General features: G+C 41.6%; 3 protein-coding genes across 5 annotated transcripts in view; all 3 read left to right on the plus strand.

Moving 5' to 3' along the window:
* TIMELESS (timeless circadian regulator) overlaps positions 1-7,432 on the plus strand; it is a 50,666-nt gene extending 43,234 nt beyond the window's left edge. For both annotated transcript variants that reach the window (XM_026680018.2, XM_087956274.1), the window contains exons 27-30: positions 448-556; positions 2,372-2,429; positions 4,821-4,894; positions 6,489-7,432. In XM_026680018.2, the coding sequence (XP_026535803.2) occupies positions 448-556; positions 2,372-2,429; positions 4,821-4,894; positions 6,489-6,562 (315 nt within the window). In that variant the 3' untranslated portion in view covers positions 6,563-7,432. The remainder of the gene's footprint in view (positions 1-447; positions 557-2,371; positions 2,430-4,820; positions 4,895-6,488) is intronic.
* A 3,018-nt stretch (positions 7,433-10,450) lies between these two features.
* LOC113432089 (uncharacterized) lies at positions 10,451-14,471 on the plus strand. The gene is made up of 2 exons (XM_087956271.1): positions 10,451-10,519; positions 13,128-14,471. Exon 2 carries the CDS (start codon positions 13,147-13,149, stop codon positions 14,218-14,220), a length of 1,074 nt encoding a protein of 357 aa, XP_087812397.1. The 5' UTR covers positions 10,451-10,519; positions 13,128-13,146; the 3' UTR covers positions 14,221-14,471.
* A 1,581-nt stretch (positions 14,472-16,052) lies between these two features.
* Positions 16,053-20,393, plus strand: LOC113420191 (uncharacterized). Of its 2 annotated transcripts, XM_087956273.1 has the most exons (3): positions 16,253-16,322; positions 17,266-17,443; positions 18,498-20,393. In XM_087956273.1, exon 3 carries the CDS (start codon positions 18,517-18,519, stop codon positions 19,588-19,590), a length of 1,074 nt encoding a protein of 357 aa, XP_087812399.1. In that variant the 5' UTR covers positions 16,253-16,322; positions 17,266-17,443; positions 18,498-18,516; the 3' UTR covers positions 19,591-20,393. The 2 variants fall into 2 exon arrangements, with proteins under 2 accessions (XP_087812398.1, XP_087812399.1); XM_087956272.1 differs by lacking the exon at positions 17,266-17,443 and having other exon boundaries at positions 16,053-16,322.
* Positions 20,394-22,335: the final 1,942 nt, after the last annotated feature.

Below are 22,335 nucleotides of genomic sequence, written 5' to 3' on the forward strand. Positions count from 1 at the left end.
AGAACTCATCATTTTTGGTACTTGTCATGCTCCTAGAACCAATTAGGTACCGAGGTACCACTGGATCTGTTCTTTCTCATTTGGGTCTCCAATGACATTTTCTAGTGATGATTTTCTTTCCTTTAGGCTGATGCAAATTTAACTGTTATCATTTGCAATTTATTTAGTTTATCATATTTCTACATCATCCATCTCACCCGAGAGACTGTGGTTGATTTATGAATAAAAACCATAAAAAGAGACATAGTTAAAACAATATTGGAAACGGAATTATAAAGAGTAAAAAAAATTAAGAATTACCCATTTTAAATTAAAAGTTAATTAAAGCCTGACTTTAGTAGTGCTGTGATAAAAGAACTTGCAAGGAAATAAAAACAGGATTAGGCACAGGTTGTAATCTCAGAGGATCAGGACCAAACTCACTTTTTGCCTTTGTTTGTCTGGTAGGAATCCTTCTGGCGCATCCCAGCTAAACTTAACTCAGAACAATTACGCCACATGGCTGCTTTCATTGCTTCAGAAGAAATGGAGGGGGAGACTCAAGACCAGCAAACTGGTAAGTTAGGTGTAAAGAGAAGGAAAATTGGAATCATTCATTAACACATCACTAAGCCAGGTGGGCAAACTAGATGCTGCAGCTGGCTTCCCTTGATCATCCCCCATCCCCAGGTTCATGCCGCTGAACTTCAGGCAGGTTCCAATTCTGAGAAGTACTTTTTTTTTTTTTTAAAGTATTTAATTCCACACTATGTCCTTCCTCCCTCACCCCCATGTGCAATAAGCTTCTGGTAAGCCCTCCCTTTTGAGTTTAAGTAACCCGTCCATTCTCACAAAAGGCCTAAAGCAGGGGTCTCCAACCTTGGCAACTTTAAGCCTGGTGGACTTCAACTCCCAGAATTCCCCAGCCAGCAAAGCTGGCTGGGGAATTCTGGGAGTTGAAGTCCAGCAGGCTTAAAGTGCCAAGGTTGGAGACCCTGCCTAAAGGAACAAGAATGTTGGCCTGGTCTCATTTGCTGATGTCACCATCAGATCCTAGTCCTCCTTAGAAGACCTCCGCCAACAAGATTAAGTTGCCCATTCCTGGAATACAGTGATATAAAGGATTAATTGTAACGTGTATCTTTATGTCGGGTGGGTTGCTACCGGTTCAAGCGAACCGGTATCTAATTTTATCATTTTTAATAACTGGTAAGTCCCACCCCTGGCTCGCCCCGCCCCACACAGCCTGAGCTCAGGGAGGTCAAAAATCAGGCATCCCAGAGGCTCCAGAAGGCTAGGAATGGGGCCTGTTTCCAACCTCCAGAGGGCCTCTGGAGCTCAGGGAGGGTGAAAACGCCCCTCCACCTGTGGTGCAGGAGACTGACTAGGCCACACGCAACATGGCCGTGCCCAGCCAGCCACCAGGCAGAGAACTGGTTGCTAAAATTTTTGAAGCCCACCCCTGCTTTATGCAGTGCCACTTTGTCTGCCCCTGCCTTTGTAATTATGGATACTTGGTTTGAATTATTTGTTTTTTGTGTTTACATATCTAAAACTTCAAAAAGAAGTAGACAAGAAGGAGTTACACATTAACACTGAAGGTCAACTCTTGTTGCAAAATCAAGGGCTTGACAACCCCCTGCTCTCTCAAAACACTTTTAGTATGGAGTGGTGCTTGCTAACTTTCGTTTCTCAAAACGCACATGACTGACACATGACTGTAGGAAATAGGTTGCTGCCTTCTAATACTATCCCATTTTCCTGCCCAGGAAAACTTTTGCCAAATCCCACCCACAGGCTCATAATGCAGACTAAATTTCTAGTTCCATACTCACCTTGGGGGTGTGTGGCATATTCTGGACCTCACATATCCCTAGATATGTATGGTAGCTTGATAAATTTTCATTCTGCATCACAGAAGGCTGGCAAACGTGGCTGATGGGAGCACAAGCAGCCAGTGATTTTTTGTCATAAGTGAAAAAGTCTGGATTGTACATTGTCCTATTTATTAAAAAAAATGCAGATTAAGAATAGTGAATAACAAGCTGATAAACAATTCTCTGTGTTCACCCCTCTAATACCGAGTATTTAGAGATGCAAGCAGTCTACAGGGGCAGGAGGGTCACCATATTTCCTAACTGTGATACTCATTCCATCCACTCTTGCAGTGAGATTTCTCTGCAGCCATAAGAAAGAATATAGTAAATAGTTGACAGTTTGCTGTAACAGAATATTTCTGTGCCATAAGAAATACTTGACATTTCTTACCCAAACAGACAGAGAACATCCAAGATGAATTACTCTGTCCAGTATTACTAGTAAATTGCTCCAGCCTTTTCCTGAGGTGGCTTGGCCTTTCCCAGTTGATGTGCTTTCCTCTTGTTGGTTTCAGAAAATAATTCAGAAGATCATCCTGAAGTAATAGAACCAAGAGGGCTGAAAGCAGAAACGTGAGTATTGGATTAAGAACAGGGGGATGGGGGGGGGAGAAGTTCAGAACGGATGGGGGCAGATATCTTACAGAAGTAAGAAAGAGACAGGAAGGGTGTAATTAGAACAACCTTACATATTTCAGTGTGATAGAGTTGCTGGATAGGCAAGAAGAAACCACCCATAATTGAATGTTCTTGAATATGTGTTGGCTTTTGGACACGTCAGTATTTTTTTCCTACCGGAGCTTTTCTGCCAAAACTGATGAAACTTCTTGGATGAGAAGCAAAATGTTTTCTTCTTCCTCAAGGAAAAAAACAGCCCAGTTGCCTTTGAGGAAAAAACAAACAAACCACCTTTGAGACAACTATGACCTACATTTCCCTACAAGTCCCTTTATACATTTTGCTAGTCTATCAGGGATCAAATACCAATGATACATCATTTGATAGACATTTTCTTTCAAGCTATAATTTAATATAAATTTTAGTCCATTGGTCCATACATTCTCCCATTTATCTAGCATTATGTTATACCCCCCAAAATTGCCCATTTTACCATATAATCATTAACATATTCATCTTTCAGATTCATCTTGACTTGAGTAACATTTTATATACTCTAGCAAGCAAGTGATTATCTCCAGAACATAAATTAATATCAAGTTCAGATTTAGTTCCTATGAAAACAATTTTTTGTAAAGTTTAAATCTTTCAAAAAATTCTATAATAATTAAAGCAATCACAAACAAAACCTTCTCTTACGAATTGTTCTCTTTATCTTGAATCCCTATTTTTCAAATATCAGTAAGTCCCGATAAATCATCCATTTACATTCCAATACTGTTTCTGTTCTATGTAGAGCTTCATAAGGAAATAGCCAAAGTGGCAATTTATCAGCTAAGCTTTTGTACTTCCACCATTGATTGCTTAATAGCGTGAATCTTAAAACCAGGGTTAACTTTGTCATACCACAGATAAGTATGCCACCTAAATCTCAGATCAGAACTTTTGAGGTCTAATAGCCTTGAATTTTTTAAAAGTTATTCAATCTTTTAGCCATATCAGACAACAAGCATTGTAATATAATCTTAAGATCCAGCAAACCCAAACCTCCTCTGTCTTTAGAATCCTTTAGCAGCTTTTATTTAATCCTTGGTTTTTAAATAAATTTAGATATATCTTTCTGCCACTGTTTAAAACATCACTATAGTTTGGAATAGAAATAACTTTCTAGGTAGTACATTCATTTTAATTACTGAAATTCTTCCCATTAATGACAAATCTAATTTTTGCCATCTGTTTAAATCCAATTTTATCTCCTTCCACATTTTAACGTAATTATTTTTGTAAAGCTTAGAATTTTCCTCAGTAAGAGCTACCCCGAAATACTGTACCTTTTTCTCAACTTTAAAATCAGTTTTAATTTCCAGTTTCTTCTTGGTCAGTATTGTCATCTGTAATTAATTTATTTTTTTAAAAAACCCATTTCTCCAAACATTTTGATCTTCCTCATAACATATTCAATGTTCTCTAGCAGGTCTTGCACAATGAATACTAAGTCAGCAGCAAATGTGTGAAGTTTGTAATGGTGTGCTTTAATTTGTAGTCCTTTTGCTTTGGTGTCTTGTCTAATATCTCTGTTTAACAGTTCCAACACCAGAATAAATAATAAAGGGGATAAAAGACACCACTGTCTTGTTCCTTTCGGGATTCTTGTCAAATCTCCATTTACCATAATCCAAGCTTTCTGGAATGTATAGATGGACTTCAGACCCTTTATAAAGCCCAATCCAAAGTCGACCTTTTCCACTACTTTAAACATAAAGGCCCAGTTCAAGTTGTCAAATGCTTTTTCTGCACCTAGAAAAATCAATGCAACCTTTTTGTCACTACGTTGGCATAAATGTTCAATTATACTCAAAATTACTCTTACATTATCTTTTAGTTGTCCTTTAGGTAAGAAGCCACACTGGTCTTTTTAAAGTCTTTCAGCTAGAACAGATGTGGAAGTTTGCATGAGAGAGATTGGCCATGATAGTAACGTTTACTATCAGTTACAGTAGAAATGAGTAAACCATTGGGAGACTTGAAAGAACTGGTTAGGAATCAGTCAACATGGAGAAGAACCTTGTCTGCACTAGAAAACAACTTGATGGCCCATAATAAATTGGTTATCAGTTTGGCCATCTCTTCCTTTAGAGTGAGGTTTGGTTTCAATGCTGGCCTGCACTTGGGAAATGGAAATATAGTAACAGAGATTTGTTAGAACTGAATTTTCCTACAGAATGTTCTGAGGATAGAATGACTAAAGTGTAAGAGAAACGGCTTGGCGGATGTAGCAAGCAATTTGTATTCTCGACCCCCTTCACTTGGTTTGTCTAACAAGCTCTTTCTTCTTGCTACTTGCAGAGAGGAGCCTATCCAGCATCCTTTGGGCCCCAAGAGAAGCCGCTCGATTGGTGAGGAGGAAAACCATAACCAAGGTATGCTTGGCTCTAATTCTGGGGTTTTAAACATCTCTTTCTAGTCTTCATGATATGTCAAATCAAATTATTACAAGTCTCTGACCCAGATTTTGTTTAAAAAACAAAGCCAATATATAATACAGACTAGAATAGAATAGAATAGAATAGAATAGAATAGAATAGAATAGAATAGAATAGAATAGAATAGAATAGAATAGAATAGAATTCTTTATTGGCCAAGTGTGATTGGACACACAAGGAATTTGTCTTGGTGTAAATACTCTCAGTATACATAAAAGAAGATACATTCATTAAGAATCAAGAATCATAAAGGTACAACACTTAATAATAGTCATAGGGTACAATCAGCAATCAAATCATACTAGGGAACAATCAATATAAATGGTAAGGATACAAGCAACAAAGTTACAGTCCTACAATCACAAGTGGGAGGGGATGGGTGATAAGGAGTGATGAGAAGATTAAGAGTAATAGTAGTGCAGACTTTGTAATAGTTGAACAGAGGGAATTATTTGTTTAGCAGAGTGATGGCTTTCGGGGAAAAACTGTTCTTGTGTCTAGTTGTTCTAGTGTGCAGTGCTCTATAGCATCGTTTAGAGGGAAGGAGTTGAAACAGTTTATGTCCGGGATGTGAGGGGGTCTGTAAATATTTTCACAGCCTTCTTTTTGACTCGTGCAGTAAACAGGTCCTTGATTGAAGGCAGGTTGTTTATTCTGCAGTCCTAATTATCCTCTGAAGTCTGTGTCTGTCCTGTTGGGTTGCAGAACCAAACCAGACAGTTATAGAGGTGCAGATGATAGACTAAATAATTCTTCTGTAGAACTGTATCAGCAGCTCCTTGGGCAGTTTGAGCTTTCTGATCTAAAAAAAAATGCCAAACACCTGAAGTCATGCATAGCCTATTTTCCTGTCACAAGTTCTACAAGCTACAAATGTAATGTTTGCGATTTGTTAAGTTGGATTAAACATAATGCTGGTTTAAGAGAACATTTGCTGTGCCCTAATTGAGCTATAAGTGACATCTTGATCTTTATTTATTATTAAATGTATATGCGGCCCACGTCACTATCAAGCAACTCTGGGTGGTTTTTAACAGCAATATAAAACATTAAAACAATAAATAAAAGACATTTTCTGTTTATAATTTATGTCGGTAATTGTTTTAAGATTTTCTGTTGCCAGCTTTTCTTCCAGCTGCATTTGCATCTTGTGTTATTTGTCATTTACTTGATGTTACCAAGAAGAGTAAAAATTATCGGTCAGCATAAGATGTATCCGACTTTGAGGCTGAAAGTGGGCTTTTAGCCATTATTTGGGTCCACGTAGCCATACACTTGTTCCGTTTGCATAAGCTCTGCCTCCAAACATAGAACAAAGTTAGTCATACATTTTGCTACCTGAAATACCTTTCTTAAGAAGCCTACTCTCTCAAATTTCTCATAGTTGAATCCTGGTTTTAATTGTGCTCTGTGCCAGCATCTTCCCTTCAATAAGCTTTACGATATTGGAATATATGAATAAGTGACAGCAATTATTCCCAGCACCACTTTTTACCTATCCTTATTTTCACATTTGACTTTCACACTACAGATTCCAGTGATGAGGATGGACCACGTCCCTCCAGTAAAAGGAAGTGCCTGCGAATTGAGGAAGATGAGGATTGAGGAAATAAAAAATGTCACTATAAGCATGTCAATAAGACCAGTGAAACCAAGCCTTGGGGCTACTGCCAGTCACCTCAAAAACTGGAATGGGCAAGATTGAGAGCAATCGACGTCCTCAGATCCTCTGTGCCCAACAGTGAAAATATTAGAGGAAGAATATGGAAATTGAATTTCTATATAATAATTAAAAATCTGTATGATCCCCAATGTGGAGAGAGTAGGATAAGAAAAGAGCTCATAACTTCTGCTCTATGATTAGATACAGTTGTTGTTAATGCTGTTGTGACAGTCACCTTTCAAACTGTTCCAGATTTGTATATAACTGTTGTTGCCTGCCTGCCCTTTGCTTTGCTAGCCTTCCTCCGTATCATTTGCTTGGAGTCACTAAGAATTGCCCTCAGCAGCTAGATTGCCAAACAAAAAAGTGACATACTGGCTTGGTTTATTTGTGGATCTGCCTCTTGTGTGTCTGGTTTAGACTAAGATATGAGCATATATGTCACATTTTGCCTTAATTACCTGAACACATCAGTATTGGCTTCTGCTGTTTCTCTTTTTTTTTCTGATTGTGAAATTCCTTCTTTTTTTAAAAAAAAAAAGGAACTGAAAATAGTCCATCTGCAAGCCTTGTTAAAAATATGGCAGTGATGGGATGAGGATACAAGAGATATTAAAGATGCAATTGCATGCTTCTCTGATATTTCTGCTTTGCCACCTTTGGTAAGAGTTGTTTTTTACATTGGATCCTTCTGAAATCTGTGTCAGCAGGATAATGTATAACAATTGTGGATGGCTTTGTTGTACTTTTGATATTTTTTTTTAAAAAAAGAACATTCATTGATTCTAAAAAATAAAGTATAAAATATCTTGATGAGATTTCTCTGCCTTTCTCTTGTGTGACTACTTAAAACAGCCAGAAGATCTGGGAGCTGGCCAGACATGAGAATATTGTAAAGGATTATTCTACTGTTATTTCTGTTCTGCTTTCTGTTCTGCTACTTTCTGTTCTGCTACTGTTATTTCTGTTCTGCTGGGCAGCCCAGCAGACTGCTCCAACTACAGACCCGGTCAGGTTACTGTCACACACTATGAAGATCTTCGAACGCGTCCTCGATAAGCGCATTCGGGACATCGTCGACATCAGCGTCAACCAGGCCGGATTCATCAAGAACTGCGGCACCACCGATGCCATCTTCTGATGGAGGCTCACAGAGAGAAGAAAATCCCGCTCCACACCGCCTTCTTGGACTTGGAAAAGGCCTTCGACCGAGTCCCGCACGATCTCATCTGGTACGCACTGCGAGATCACGGCGTGCCCGAGCTACTCGTACAATGGGTCCAACTCCTATACAGATGTCACAAAAGCCGTGTAAAAGCGGCAGCTGGGATATCAGAGGAGTTCAATATCACCGTCGGCGTACACCAGGGCTCTGCTCTCTCACCACTGCTGTTCATTCTGGTGATGGACACAATTACACACGACCTGCACACACCCGCCCCATGGACGCTGCTCTCACGCCGATGATGTGTTCCTGGCCAACCTGCGCAAGGCTGAACTCGAGCACCTAGTCCAACAGTGGCACGACCGCCTCGAGCAGTTCGGGCTCGGTTGAACCTAAAGAAGTCCGAATACCTGACCACTGACAACGAACGACAGGCTCCATCCACGTGAACGGGCAGGAGCTACTGCAGCGCCTCCACCTTCAAGTACCTGGGAACTACTCTTGGGAAGAAGGCCTACTACAAACTGAGGTGGCAGCCAGGATCAACGCAGCGTGGGGCAAATGGAAGTCCGTCACGGGCGTCCTCTGTGACAAGAAGATGCCGATGCGCCTGAAGGTGAAAATCTATAACTCTGTGGTGCGCCCGTGGCCATATACGGCGCAGAGTGCTGGCCGACGACCAAAGAAGTCGAAAGCAGACTCAGACAATGGAGATGCGAATGCTCCGATGGTCGGTAGGCCTCACCCTACTCGATCGCGCCAGGAATGAAGAAGTGCGCAGACGGTTCAACGTCGTGCCCATCCCCACGGTCATGAGGCAGTCCCGGCTACGATGGTTCGGCCATGTGAGTCGCGCCAAGGAAGAATCCATCATCAAATCTGCGATGAAGGTGATTGTCGGAGGAGCGAGACCGCGTGGTAGACCTAAGCAACGCTGGATGGACACGATCAAGGCCGATCTAGAGATCACGAAGGCAGACCCGACATACGTGGCAGACAGAGAGGCGTGGAAGCAGTACTCAAGGACATTAGCGGACCTCGCCAGAGCGCGAGACAAACGCTGAAGAAAAAAGAAGAAGAAGATTTCTGTTCTGCTTTCAATAGAAACAGGGTGATTGTAGTAATTCCTAGTATTTTCAGGTTCAAACAAGCCTATGTGGAGGCTTGTGGGAGGGGGGTTGTCCTCACTGCAATTGTGAGCATTACTTCCTACTTAAGGAACAAATATGAGGAGACAATTGCTGTCATTATGCTTTTACTAAGCCCACCTATGTTCCTTAAATTGGATTTGTTTTATTCCCAGTTCAATTCGCTCCTCTCAGTAAAACTGACAAGGCAATTATGAGTTAGCCTGCATGCTGTCATTGGCATTGCAGCTAAGAAACTATTCCTCATTTATCCCATCCCATGCTTTTTTTTTTCTGTGGAGCGAAGCTAACTCTGAGACCTTTACCCGTCACATGAAACATAAACTATGGGAAATGGTTTAATTTGGGGTCCCTTCAGTTTTCCTGGGAGTTCAGGGACATTAATTTTTGTAGCTGACCTCCACATGCACATGAATAAATCAGTAAACCAAACTGCCACACTGAGTATTGGCTCTCTCTGGCGTTCATTTGTTAAAAATAGAGTTACTCTAATTAAAGCGACAAAATCTCTCTTCTAGATTTGAGGTAGGTTGTGCCAGATGTTGTAACAGTTCCATGCTATGTCATATGGAAGTTTGTTGCCGGGGCAAAATAACAGCCTCTTAGCTGCTGTTACTGATTACAGGTAGTCCTCGACTTAACGACCACAATTGACCCCAAATTTTCAGTTTTGTCTCATTTTATGATTTTTCTTACCGCATTTGTTAAGCGAATCACTGCCATTGTTAAATTACTAACACGGTTGTTAAGTGAATCTGGCTTCCCCATTGACTTTGCTTGTCAGAAGGTCCCAAAAGGGGAGAATGTAACCCCAGGACATTGCAACAGTCATAAGTATGAACCAGTTGCCAAGCATCTGAATTTTGATCACATGATCCCGGGGATGCTGCACCCGTTGTAAGTGTGAAAAATGGTTATAAGTCACTGGTTTCAGTACCGTTGTAACTTTGAACAGTCCCTAAACAAACTGCTGTAAGTCGAGGTCTACCTGTATTCAATGCACACAGTTTAAGTCACTATGGAATTCACTATGTCCTGAATTCCAAATGCAATGACAATAGGATACATCAGTCTTAAGACGGGAGGGGTTGGAAGAGAAGGGTGGCCGGACAAAAGGCTCTTACTGAATGAACTAATCAAAAATGCCTGATCGAGGATGAAGACATCAGAATGGCTGACCATCCCTCGTCTCACTGCAACTCCAGATGTTGTAGACATGCATGTTTGTTCTATACAAACAAAGCAACTGATAGATAGGCTGTTCTTGTCTTCTCTTAATGCATTACTCAGCATTGTCTGTTTCTCCCTCTTGTTATGATTCTACCTGTGGACCACTCAGGAATTCCTACCCTCTTCACCATAAAACAAAGGAAAACTACACAAAACATAGGAGTTAATCAGACAAGTAACTCTGGGGGCTTTGGCAGAAGATTAAGAAAGGCCAAAAGTTTAAAGGGGCATGAAATGAAGTGTTGCAGTAAGGTTTGCAGATAAGGCTGCCAGAGGTAAGGGTGTATAAAGACCAACTTTAATCAGTGCTCAGTTCACTCTGGAGCCTTTTGGGTTTGTGTTGCCTCCTAAAGCAGGTAAGTTTCTCTTTCCCAGGTGAGGAGGGAGTGGGAGAGGGAAGCATGCAATAGCTGTCAATATGGACAAAGAAATAGGTTACTTTGGAAGTGAGAATAATGTGTCACGCTGTCAAGCCTGTGTTTCATTAGTGGGAGATCAGCATCTAGGGAAGAACCATACTGGCGCATTAACATAGCTGGTAGTGGCAAGAAAATGGCTTAAATGTTGCGAATGAATGCAGACCACAAACCGGTTGGCTTCTTGACGTACTAAATTGGTCATCTTTTGTTTGAAATACGGAACAATTTGATAGATTAACAATCTTTTTTTTTTGTAAAAGCTTGGTTCCTGTTCATTATTTGAGAATGTGGAGTATGGTTGCTTATTTTGGAAAATGTAGTCCTAGACTTTGTGTGTGTGTGTGTGTGAGAGAGAGAGAGAGAGAGAGAGAGAGATTATTTATATTGAGTAGTCAACCTTTTTATACCTACCGGCCCCTTTTGTATCTCTGTTAGTAGTAAAATTTGCTCTAACTGCCCACTGGTTCCACAGTAATGATGATTTATAAAGTAGGGGACAAAACTCCTTCCACCCACCATGAAAGCTGGAATGCCCATTAGTGGGCGGTAGGGACCAGGTTGACTACCACTGATTTATATCCTGCCTTTATTATTTTTACAAATAAGGATATGCATATAAAGGAGCATGGAAAACTAGATGTCATACAATATAGAGCACTCTAGAATGGTGAACTAATTGTTCATTAAAACTGCTTTATGGCACAGGTCATTTCCTGATGGATTTCAAGTATTGCTTTGCAGAACCGGGCAACGTATGTTGTAGAAGGGTTGGTATCTGAAAGCAGCAGGGAGGTGTAAAATTGTGCTGTGCACCCTGGTATTTATGCAATAAAGGGGAGATGAGGCAAGTATAGATGCCTCTGTAATATAGATACTGGAGAAGTACCCGGTCTATTGTTTCTGCGAGTGGAGAATCACGGCATTGTCTCTCTGGGTGGGGGAATTTCCTGTATTGACCTTCAAGGATTGCTGAAGGGAGGGCTATGTGCTAGAGCGGTTGTTGCCAATCGGTGGGTCGGGGACCACTAGTGGTCCGTGAGAAAATTTTGGTGGTCCTCAGAGAAATGCCCCCCCCCCCAAAGCACTCCCCCGAAAATAATTAATCCAGGCTGCGTAGGAACACAAGGCTGCGCCGACCACATGACCCACCCACCCGCTGGCCCCCACCCTTCAGCCGAGCGCAAACCTTACCTTGAGTGGAGCCATGCGAACTGGAACTGGAAGGTAAGACCAATGGCGGGGGAGGGAAGTCTGCCCCAGGGTGGCTTGCTGACGTTGCTGGGAAAGTCGATCCCATATTCCAGAGCTGCAGTAGTCACAGGACTGGGTCTTTGGTCATCCCACAGCAGCTCCTCCAATCCATGGCAAGCTGGTGAACCCGGGTGGAGGAGCAGCTGCACTGGGATGACCAAAGGGCCATGGAATATGCGACCGACTTTCCCACCAACGTTAGCAAACCACCGTCAATATGAGTCAAAATTCATATTAGTGGTCTATGGGATTTAAAATTATGAGTTTGGGTGTCCCTGAGGTCCAAAAGGTTGGTGATCCCTGTGCTCGAGTAAACGCCTACCGCCCGCCTAAAGTCTCTTATTATGTTAAATACCCTGTCAAAATATTATTAGTTATGCTTATTATCTTGGGGACAATTGACAAATCAATAAATAATTAGTAGGAGACTTGACTAGGTCTGTATCAGCTACACACAGTTTAATGAGTGCTTTGGCCTGATCATCAGAGGTGGTATTCAGCAGGTTCTGACCAATTCTGGAGAACTGGTAGCAGACATTTTGAGTAGTTCAGAAAACTGGCAAATACCACCTGTGACTGGCCCCGCCCCCATCTATTCTCTGCCTCCTGAGTCCCAGCTGGGTCTTCTTTTGTTGCCCTGCACAGGAGAACGGAGCTGGAAAGCAGGTTAGTGGGGTGGGGAGCGAATGGGGATTTTACAGTATCCTTCCCCTGCCACACCCACAGAACCAGTAGTAAAAAAAATCCCATCACTGCTGATCATATTCCATGCTGAGTAGAAGACCTGGAGAAAAGCTCAAGTAATTCAGGCACCAAAACCCAAGAAAGACGCATTGTCATTCCTCCAAGCAGGTTTTTTTTTTTAATTGTTCCTCACTTATGGAGAGAATCTTGGCAAACAAGCAAGCTACCATCCTCAGAAAGCAGGACTGTCAAACTACTGGCCTGTGGGCTGGATGCGTCACATGCTGGCCATACCCATACCCAGTTTAGCAAACGGGGGGGGGGGAAGTCGCCACCATGTCTAAGTGAGTTTGACACACATGTCATAAAGCATGTACTTTGGGAACTATCAGGGAGGAGTCGTCTTCACCCTCTTTCTCTCACACCCTTAGTGTGAGAGTTCACATCTATCTGAACAGAGTTTTCTCCTTAGACTGTATTATTTAACTCAAGGATCAGGGGTTATTGTTTCTAGCTACTGGTCTTTTTTTAATGTTTGCATCTTCCCCGGAGGTGGATGACTTTCTGTATTACTTAAATAAATCAATAAATCGATTTCTTCCCATTGCAGCAGTGTCCAAGAAGCTGCCATGTACTTATCACCCTCTCTGATGCTCGTGATTTTCCTTGGCCTCCTGCTGCATCATGGATTGGGAGGGCAACCAGTGACTACAACCGATCCAAGAAACCATATTGAAAATTCCATCTCGGATTCCAGCCTCGCTTCTCTCCGCACTTTGCTCACTTCCATCTCTTCTAATTCCACCCAGCTGCCTGAAAAGGTTTCTTGCAGCGACTTAATGCCAGATACCTTTGAACATTTTGACAGCGTGCCTCGACCAGCCCAGATTATGATTCAAGCTATCCTGGTGCTTGCCTTGCAAAATGCAGGCTGCAGCCGCCATGCCGAAATGCTCGGGCTAGGGCTGTACCAGCAACTGGGGCAGAAAGATGCTAGTGGTCTCTTGTTGACAATGATAAAGATCCTGGACACAGCTAAACCTACAGCTAAACCTACAAGCTTTGCTGCCCTACAGTTCAATTTGGACCAGTTAGCCCAGAAAGAAGCCTCACATTGCCAAGGCCTGATACAAGTCAATAGAGCTCTCCTGCATGGCAAGGTGTACCGTGAATATAAGTGGTTTCCAACAGCTGCTGCAGCCTGTCACCATTTGGGGAATGTTTGTGGAGGAGTTATCACCAATGGCAGCAGTCCCTTCCAAGTGGTGCTTAGAAATGGCAGCTACTTCTGGCCAGAGCAAGGTTCTCATTCCTGGCTTCATCAGTGCCCAATGCAGGCACGCATGCGACGTTCATCACCAGAACACTGTGTAAATGTGATAGAACAAAAGGTTCACAAGCTTTTGGGGTTCATACCTGGAGTCAGCACTCTATATAACTTCGCAACCAGCATATACTACTATACTCAAGACTGCATTGACTTGGCCAAGAAGCGTGCTCAAGATGGGGCCATAGACCTGGGTTTTGATACCTTGGTTGCTCTCTCTGGGGGGGTTGGTACTCCCTTTAGGATGGGGGTTGCTATGGCACTGAAACAAGTGTTCAGAAAAGGTGTAGAGGCTGTAATTTTAGATTTTCAAAAGGAAGAGGAGCCACCGTGTCCGGTCCCCACCAACGTCTGTGCTGCAAACATCAAAACCTAATCCAGGCTTTCTCAGACTTGGCACTGCTACAATCACCTCAAATAATAAATGAGTATGTACAACCCATCCAATAAAATTTCCAATTTGATTCTGTTGGAGTTAAGTCTGAGCAAGAAATAAATGTATCACTTAAATGATTAAATTTTAATCTATATAATGATTACCATGATTCTTGAATTTGATACGTTCAGGCAATTAACCGAGAACCAGAACAGGGTCCAAAGATTGATATCTGACAGCTCTAAATCCAAAGATTGATATCTGACAGCTCTAAAGCTTTACAGTTTTTTTAAAAAGAAAACCCTGATACTTTTCATTTACATTTTTTCCCCAGCCCTCAGCCCCCCACCACAAAGTGGAAATGTCACAACCCAAAGTTTGAGAACTCTTGATTGAAGCTATTAAAAATTATATCAGTATTTTTAAAATACGTGCTGGCGGTTTAAGTGACAGAAAATGGCGGATGCTTTGCTCTTTTCTTTTTCCACATCAGCGGCTTTTAGATGCCCAGTTTCATAGGATGATTTTTTTTACAAAACATTGTGTCAGAGACAGCTGGGCATAGAGGGTTTACTTTTTGTAGTTGGATGGTCCAGAGAATCCTCAGAGGGACATGTAATGAACACCCAAGCAGAATTTTGTAGAACTGAATATTCTTTGTCCTACTCTTATTGTCATCTCTGATCTGCTGGTTCCTTCTTGTATCCATGTCTTCTTTTTGTTGTTGTTGTTAGTCGCAAAGTCGTGTCTGACCCATAGTGACCCCATGGACAACGTTCCTCCAGGTCTTCCATGTCTACTTTGCTAAGTTGCTTTTTCTCCCCTCATTTTATCTATCAGTTGTATTTACAATAATCATAAATGAAGGTTTATTGATTATGTAATGTAACATTACACAATAAAGCTGCTTCGAACTGACAGGTACTATGTACAATCTATTAGCTTCTCTGGTGTTTGTCCAAAACTGTTTGCACCCTGTGATAATTCTGTGAATTGTCAGAATTCTGTTGTCCTGTGTTAGTTATGGCTGGAAAAGGACAGCACCACGGAGTTAGCCTGCATTCTGTCATTGGCACTGCAGCTAAGAAACTTTTTCTTATTCACCCCATCCCATGCCCTATCCCATGCTTCTTTCTCTGTGGAGCGAAGCTAACTCTGAGACCTTTACCCGTCACACGAGTTTTGTCCCATTTGACTACTTTTCTTGCCACATTTGTTAAGCGAATCACTGCAGTTGTTAAATTACTAACACGGTTGTTAAGTGAATCTGGCTTCCCCATTGACTTTGCTTGTCAGAAGGTCCCAAAAGGGGAGAATGTAACCCCAGGACATTGCAACAGTCATAAGTATGAACCAGTTGCCAAGCATCTGAATTTTGATCACATGATCCCGGGGATGCTGCACCCGTTGTAAGTGTGAAAAATGGTTATAAGTCACTGGTTTCAGTGCCGTTGTAACTTTGAACAGTCCCTAAACAAACTGCTGTAAGTCGAGGTCTACCTGTATTCAATGCACACAGTTTAAAGTCACTATGGAATTCACTATGTCCTGAATTCCAAATGCAATGACAATAGGATACATCAGTCTTAAGACGGGAGGGGTTGGAAGAGAAGGGTGGCCGGACAAAAGGCTTTTACTGAATGAACTAATCAAAAATGCCTGATAGAGGATGAAGACATCAGAATGGCTGACCATCCCTCGTCTCACTGCAACTCCAGATGTTGTAGACATGCATGTTTGTTCTATACAAACAAAGCAACTGATAGATAGGCTGTTCTTGTCTTCTCTTAATGCATTACTCAGCATTGTCTGTTTCTCCCTCTTGTTATGATTCTACCTGTGGACCACTCAGGAATTCCTACCCCCTTCACCATAAAACAAAGGAAAACTACACAAAACATAGGAATTAATCAGACAAGTAACTGGGGGCTTTGGCAGAAGATTAACAAAGGGGACTGAAGTTTCCTGGGGCACAAAGTGAAGTGTTGCAATGAGTTTGCAGATAAGAGTGATTGCCAGAGATAAGGGTGTATAAAGACCAACTTTAATCAGTGCTCAGTTCACTCTGGAGCCTTTTGGGTTTGTGTTGCCTCCTAAAGCAGGTAAGTTTCTCTTTCCCGGGTGAGGAGGGAGTGGGAGAGGGAAGCATGCAATAGCTGTCAATATGGACAAAGAAATAGGTTACTTTGGAAGTGAGAATAATGTGTCACGCTGTCAAGCCTGTGTTTCATTAGTGGGAGATCAGCATCTAGGGAAGAACCATACTGGCGCATTAACATAGCTGGTAGTGGCAAGAAAATGGCTTAAATGTTGCGAATGAATGCAGACCACAAACCAGTTGGCTTCTTGATGTACTAAATTGGTCATCTTTTGTTTGAAATATGGAACAAGTTGATAGATTAACAATCTTTTTTTTTGTAAAAGCTTGGTTCCTGTTCATTATTTGAGCATGAGGAGTATGGTTGCTTATTTTGGAAAATGTAATCTGTGTGTGTGTGTGTGTGTGTGTGTGTGTGTGTGTGATAATCTATGTATATTCCGCCTTTATTATTTTTACAAATAAGGCAATGAACAGATCCAACACACCTCCTTTCTCCTATTTTCCCCTCAGCAACAACATTCTTATTAGCTGGGTTGACTTGAGAGACAGTGACTGGCCCAAAGTCACCTAGCTGGCTTTCATGGCTAAAGTGCAATTTGAACACATGGTCTCCCACCTGATTGCCTGATGGCTTTAACCACTGGAAGGATATGTTCTCAGCTAACTAAATGAAGATAGATATTTAATTATCTTTTTGAATGTGCAAGTCTGTTCTTAAACTGAATTTAGCATTTCAAATCAGACCATTTAATTTGCATTTTCACTGTGGCTAGGAAGCAACTTGACGGTATCAAGCCAAGTACCACTTAGGTTGACCCGAGAGTCATGTGAATTGCCCACATGCAATAGAGGCCATTTTGTCATCTTCCATCTTTTTTGCTACCGGTAGTTTTGTCCATCTTAGCAGGCTGCCATGACATCTCACTAACTTCTAATTTACACAGGCTTTCAGGACTTCCCTCACTATTTGGAGAATTAATATCCATACAGAGTTGGACCTTTGATCTTTTTCAAAAGAGGCTTTTGGTGAGGGTTTCCTGAGGTCTTCTGAAACATTGTGACTGTTTTTTCTTGAGAGAGAGGAGTGGGTACGGACAGACCTCCTTCCCTATAATTTACCCTGTAAGCTCTTCCCTCCTGTTCAGGTAAGAGCAGAGAAGGTAGGGGTGATATGGGAAAAAGTATATATAAAAACTTTAAAAAAATCTACCAAAACAATCTAAAAGAAGGGATAGGAGTAGTAAATGCATATAAAGGAAAACTAGATGTCATACAATATAGAGCACTCTAGAATGGTGAACTAATTGTTCATTAAAACTGCTTTATGGCACAGGTCATTTCCTGATGGATTTCACGTATTGCTTTGCAGAACCGGGCAACGTATGTTGTAGAAGGGTTGGTATCTGAAAGCAGCAGGGAGGTGTAAAATTGTGCTGTGCACCCTGGTATTTAGGCAATAAAGGGGAGATGAGGCAAGTACAGATACCTCTGTAATATAGATACTGGAGAAGTACCCAGTCTATTGTTTCTGCGAGTTGAGAATCACGGCATTGTCTCTCTGGGTCGGGGAATTTCCTGTATTGACTTTCAAGGATAGCTGAAGGGGGGCATATCGATGTGCTAGAGTAAAGGCCCCCCAATAGTTAAATACTACTACAAAATAGTTAAGTATGCCATAGGGGACTACAAGTGTCTGTTGGATTCATTGGCAATAATGGTAGGAGACTTGACTAGCTACACAATGTTTAATGAGTGCTTTGGCTTGATCATATTCCATGCTGAGTAGAAGACCTGGAGAAAAGCTCAAGGAATTCAGATGCCAAAAAGGAAGAAAGACACACTCTGATTCTTCCAAATAGGGTTTTTTTAAAAAAATTGTTTCTCACTTATGGAGAGAATCTTGGCAAATTGAAGCAAGCTACCATCCTCAGAAAGCATGTACTCTGGGAACTATTAGGGAGGAGTCATCTTCACCCTCTTTCTCTCACACCCTTAGTGTGAGAGTTCACACCTATCTGAACAGAGCTTTCTTTTTAGACTGTATTATTTAACTCAAGGATCAGGGGTTATTGTTTCTAGATACTGTTTTTTTTTTTAATGTTTGCATCTTCCCCGGAGGTGGATGACTTTCTGTATTACTTAAATAAATCAATAAATCGATTTCTTCCCATTGCAGCAGTGCCCAAGAAGCTGCCATGTACTTATCACCCTCTCTGATGCTCGTGATTTTCCTTGGCCTCCTGCCGCATCATGGATTGGGAGGGCAACCAGTGACTACAACCGATCCAAGAAACCATATTGAAAATTCCATCTCGGATTCCAGCCTCGCTTCTCTCCACACTTTGCTCACTTCCATCTCTTCCAATTCCACCCAGTTGCCTGAAAAGGTTTCTTGCAGCAACTTAATGCCAGATACCTTTGAACATTTTGACAGCGTGCCTCGACCAGCCCAGATTATGATTCAAGCTATCCTGGTGCTTGCCTTGCAAAATGCAGGCTGCAGCCACCATGCCAAAATGCTTGGGCTAGGGCTGTACCAGCAACTGGGGCAGAAAGATGCTAGTGGTCTCTTGTTGACAATGATAAAGATCCTGGACACCGCTAAACCTACAGCTAAACCTACAAGCTTTGCTGCCCTACAGTTCAATTTGGACCAGTTAGCCCTGAAACAAGCCTCACATTGCCAAGGCCTGATGCAGGTCGATAGAGCTCTCCTGCATGGTGAGGTGTACCGTGAATATAAGTGGTTTCCAACAGCTGCTGCAGCCTGTCACCATTTGGGGAATGTTTGTGGAGGAGTTATCACCAATGGCAGCAGTCCCTTCCAAGTGGTGCTTAGAAATGGCAGCTACTTCTGGCCAGAGCAAGGTTCTCATTCCTGGCTTCATCAGTGCCCGATGCAGGCACGCATGCGACGTTCATCACCAGAACACTGTGTAAATGCAACGGAGCAAATGGTAAACAAGATTTTGGGGTTCATACCTGGTGTCAGCACTCTATATAACTTTGGAAGCAGCATATACTACTATACTCAAGACTGCATTGACTTGGCCAAGAAGCGTGCTCAAGATGGGGCCATAGACCTGGGTTTTGATACCTTGGTTGCTCTCACTGGGGGGGCTGCAACTCCCCTTAGGATGGGGTTTGCTACGGCAGTGAAACCACTGTTCAAAACAGGTGTAGAGGCTGTAATTGTCAATTTTCAAAAGGAAGAGCAACCACCGAGTCCAGTCCCCATCAACTTCTCTGCCTCAGATATCGCATGTTAATCTAGGCATCCTCAAACTTGGCACTGCTACAATCACCTCAAATAATAAATGAGTATGTACAACCCATCCAATAAAATTTCCAATTTGATTCTGTTGGAGTTAAGTCTGAGCAAGAAATAAATGTATCACTTAAATGATTAAATTTTAATCTATATAATGATTACCATGATTCTTGAACTTGATAGGTTCAGGCAATTAACCGAGGACCAGAACAGGGTCCAAAGATTGATATCTGACAGCTCTAAAGCTTTCCAGGTTTTTTTTTTAAAGAAAACCCTGATGCTTTTCATTTACATTTCCCCCCCAGTCCTCAGCCCCCCCCCCCCAAAGTGGAAATGTCACAACCCAAAGTTTGAGAACTCTTGATTGAAGCTATTAAAAATTATATCAGTATTTTTAAAATACATGCTGGCGTTTTAAGTGACAGAAAATGGCGGATGCTTTGCTCTTTTCTTTTTCCACATCAGCGGCTTTTAGATGCCCAGTTTCATAGGATGATTTTTTTTACAAAACATTGTGTCAGAGACAGCTGGGCATAGAGGATTTACTTTTTGTAGTTGGATGGTCCAGAGAATTCTCAGAGGGATGTAATGAACACCCAAGCAGAATTTTGTAGAACTGAATATTCTTTGTCCTACTCTTATTGTCATCTCTGATCTGCTGGTTCCTTCTTGTATCCATGTCTTCTTTACTAATTTGCTTTTTCTCCCCTCATTTTATCTATCAATTGTATTTACAATAATCATAAATGGTTTTATTTATTATGTAATATAACATTACACAATAAAGCTGTTTAGAACTGACAGGTACTATTTACAATCTTTTAGCTTCTCTGGTCTTTGTCCAAAACTGTTTGAACCCTATGACAATTTTGTGAATTGTAAGAATTCTGTTGTCCTGTGCTAGTTCTAATTATGGCTGGAAAGGACAGCACTATTACTCCTATTTTCACCATTTCAAAGAAATGTAATCAAAGGGCATTCATGACAGAACAGTGGTGAATGGGAATGTTTTCTGAAGAAATATTTACTTATTTAAAATAGTGTCAGCAAACTTGGGGAAGGGCGATTGCAAGGTTTCCAAAACCAAACAAAGCTGTAAATCTCATGAAATGCTGGCTGTTGAGGGAAAAAATAATTGGAGGTGGAATGGATTAGACAAGCTGGATTTCTGTACTACAATCCTTTATTCAGAATATTTTATTATAGGTCTCCCATCTTTGGAAAAAATGGGGGAGGGGGAAGAAGCACGTGTACATAGGTTCATTATAATATTCCCTAGTCATCACTGTTACTTGTGAAGACTGACAATTAATCAAGAATCTCACCAGGAATCCTCTCAAAAGGAATACTGCCTTGCTTTTTTCCAGAGAGGGAGGCTATGAAATTAATTGTTCAATTCCATTGGTAAGGATGGTCTTCTCATTATTTTTTTCTTCTGAGTGACATACTACCACCGCTCCTTTTAGGGCTCCATTTCTCCTAATACTTGTTTCTTCCTTGCTGTGTTCAGTTTGTCGACAAGACTTCTGCCTTTTCCAGTAATTCCTCATTTTCGTGGATGAAACCACGAAAGGGATGGGATTCAAAATTTTTAACAACCAGTTCTGTGGGCATGGCTTAGGTGGTGGGTGTGGTTTAGGTGGTATTGTGACTGGGTGGACATGGCTTGGTGGTCATGTTATTAGCTGGGTGTGGCCAACTCAATATCACTCACATCGAGGCATGCATCTCCTCGCTTGGCCTCTCATGATTGTGGGGATGCTGCAACAGTCGTAAGTGTGAAAAATGGTCATAAGTCACTTTTTCCAGTGCCATTGTAACTTTAAATGGTCCCTCCACAGAAGCAAAGTACCAGCAAAGGAGGGGAAAAAACTCCAGAGAAATTCCTGAGACAGGAAGTCTAGTCCTGCCAAGAATGTAATAAGGGTTAATGGAGAGGCAGTTTCTGTGAGCAACACCAGAATGTTTCCTTCCTGCCTTCCTTACAGGATTAGGCCAGTAATTTCTTCTAACAACCGGTTCTCCAAACTGCTTAGAATGTTAACAACCAGTTCTAGCGAATAGGTGCGAACTGGTAGAATCCCACCCCTGGATGAATCTCAAGGTGGCAAGACATGCCCTAGTAGAGACCCTACACTTTCTCCTCCAAAAATATGATCAGTTTGCACTGGTGCAGTTATAGCTACAGTCCTCCTTGGGTAGGAATACAAACATAGCACACACCTTGTAAGTCACTACGGTGCTAACTTTTTTTTCTTCATGCCTTTATTGCTCTTAAGGGTTGTGCGGATCCAGATTAGATATTCCCTCTTAGTTTTCCTGGTTTAGATTCTCACCTGTAAGAAGATTCCCACAAATTAAATTTCATTTATTTCAATATTTTAAGGCTGTCTTAAAATGTCTTCCAAAATGTCTCTTCAAAATAAAACACCACACTACTAAAACTTAACAAAAATACTGTCAGAGCATTTGGCAGCGTGACTACCTTTATGAGACACCCAGGAGTGATACACAGCACACAGAGACTTAGACAGTAACAGTGGTTTAATATACAACAGGTATATACAGACAATAAACACGTGGTAGGCAAAATACCTTTACAAGCAAGCTTTTCTTCTTCTTAACACAGAGATAACTTCTGCACTGAATACTGGTCACAAGGAAAGAGAACCATGCCCTCTAATGGCTGCCTTTTATATACACACCTCTTAAAAGGAACTTTAAAGGGAAATACCCATACTCG

The sequence above is a fragment of the Notechis scutatus genome, chromosome 2, assembly GCF_049901735.1.
Source record: "Notechis scutatus isolate UNSWTSFEM ecotype Mainland chromosome 2, rNotScu1.2, whole genome shotgun sequence".
NCBI lineage: Eukaryota > Metazoa > Chordata > Lepidosauria > Squamata > Elapidae > Notechis > Notechis scutatus.

What these genes read in the sequence shown, in the direction of transcription:
- LOC113420191 (XM_087956272.1), top strand. Translation starts at nt 18,517, where the DNA reads ATGTACTTATCACCCTCTCTGATGCTCGTGATTTTCCTTGGCCTCCTG.
- LOC113432089 (XM_087956271.1), top strand. Translation starts at nt 13,147, where the DNA reads ATGTACTTATCACCCTCTCTGATGCTCGTGATTTTCCTTGGCCTCCTG.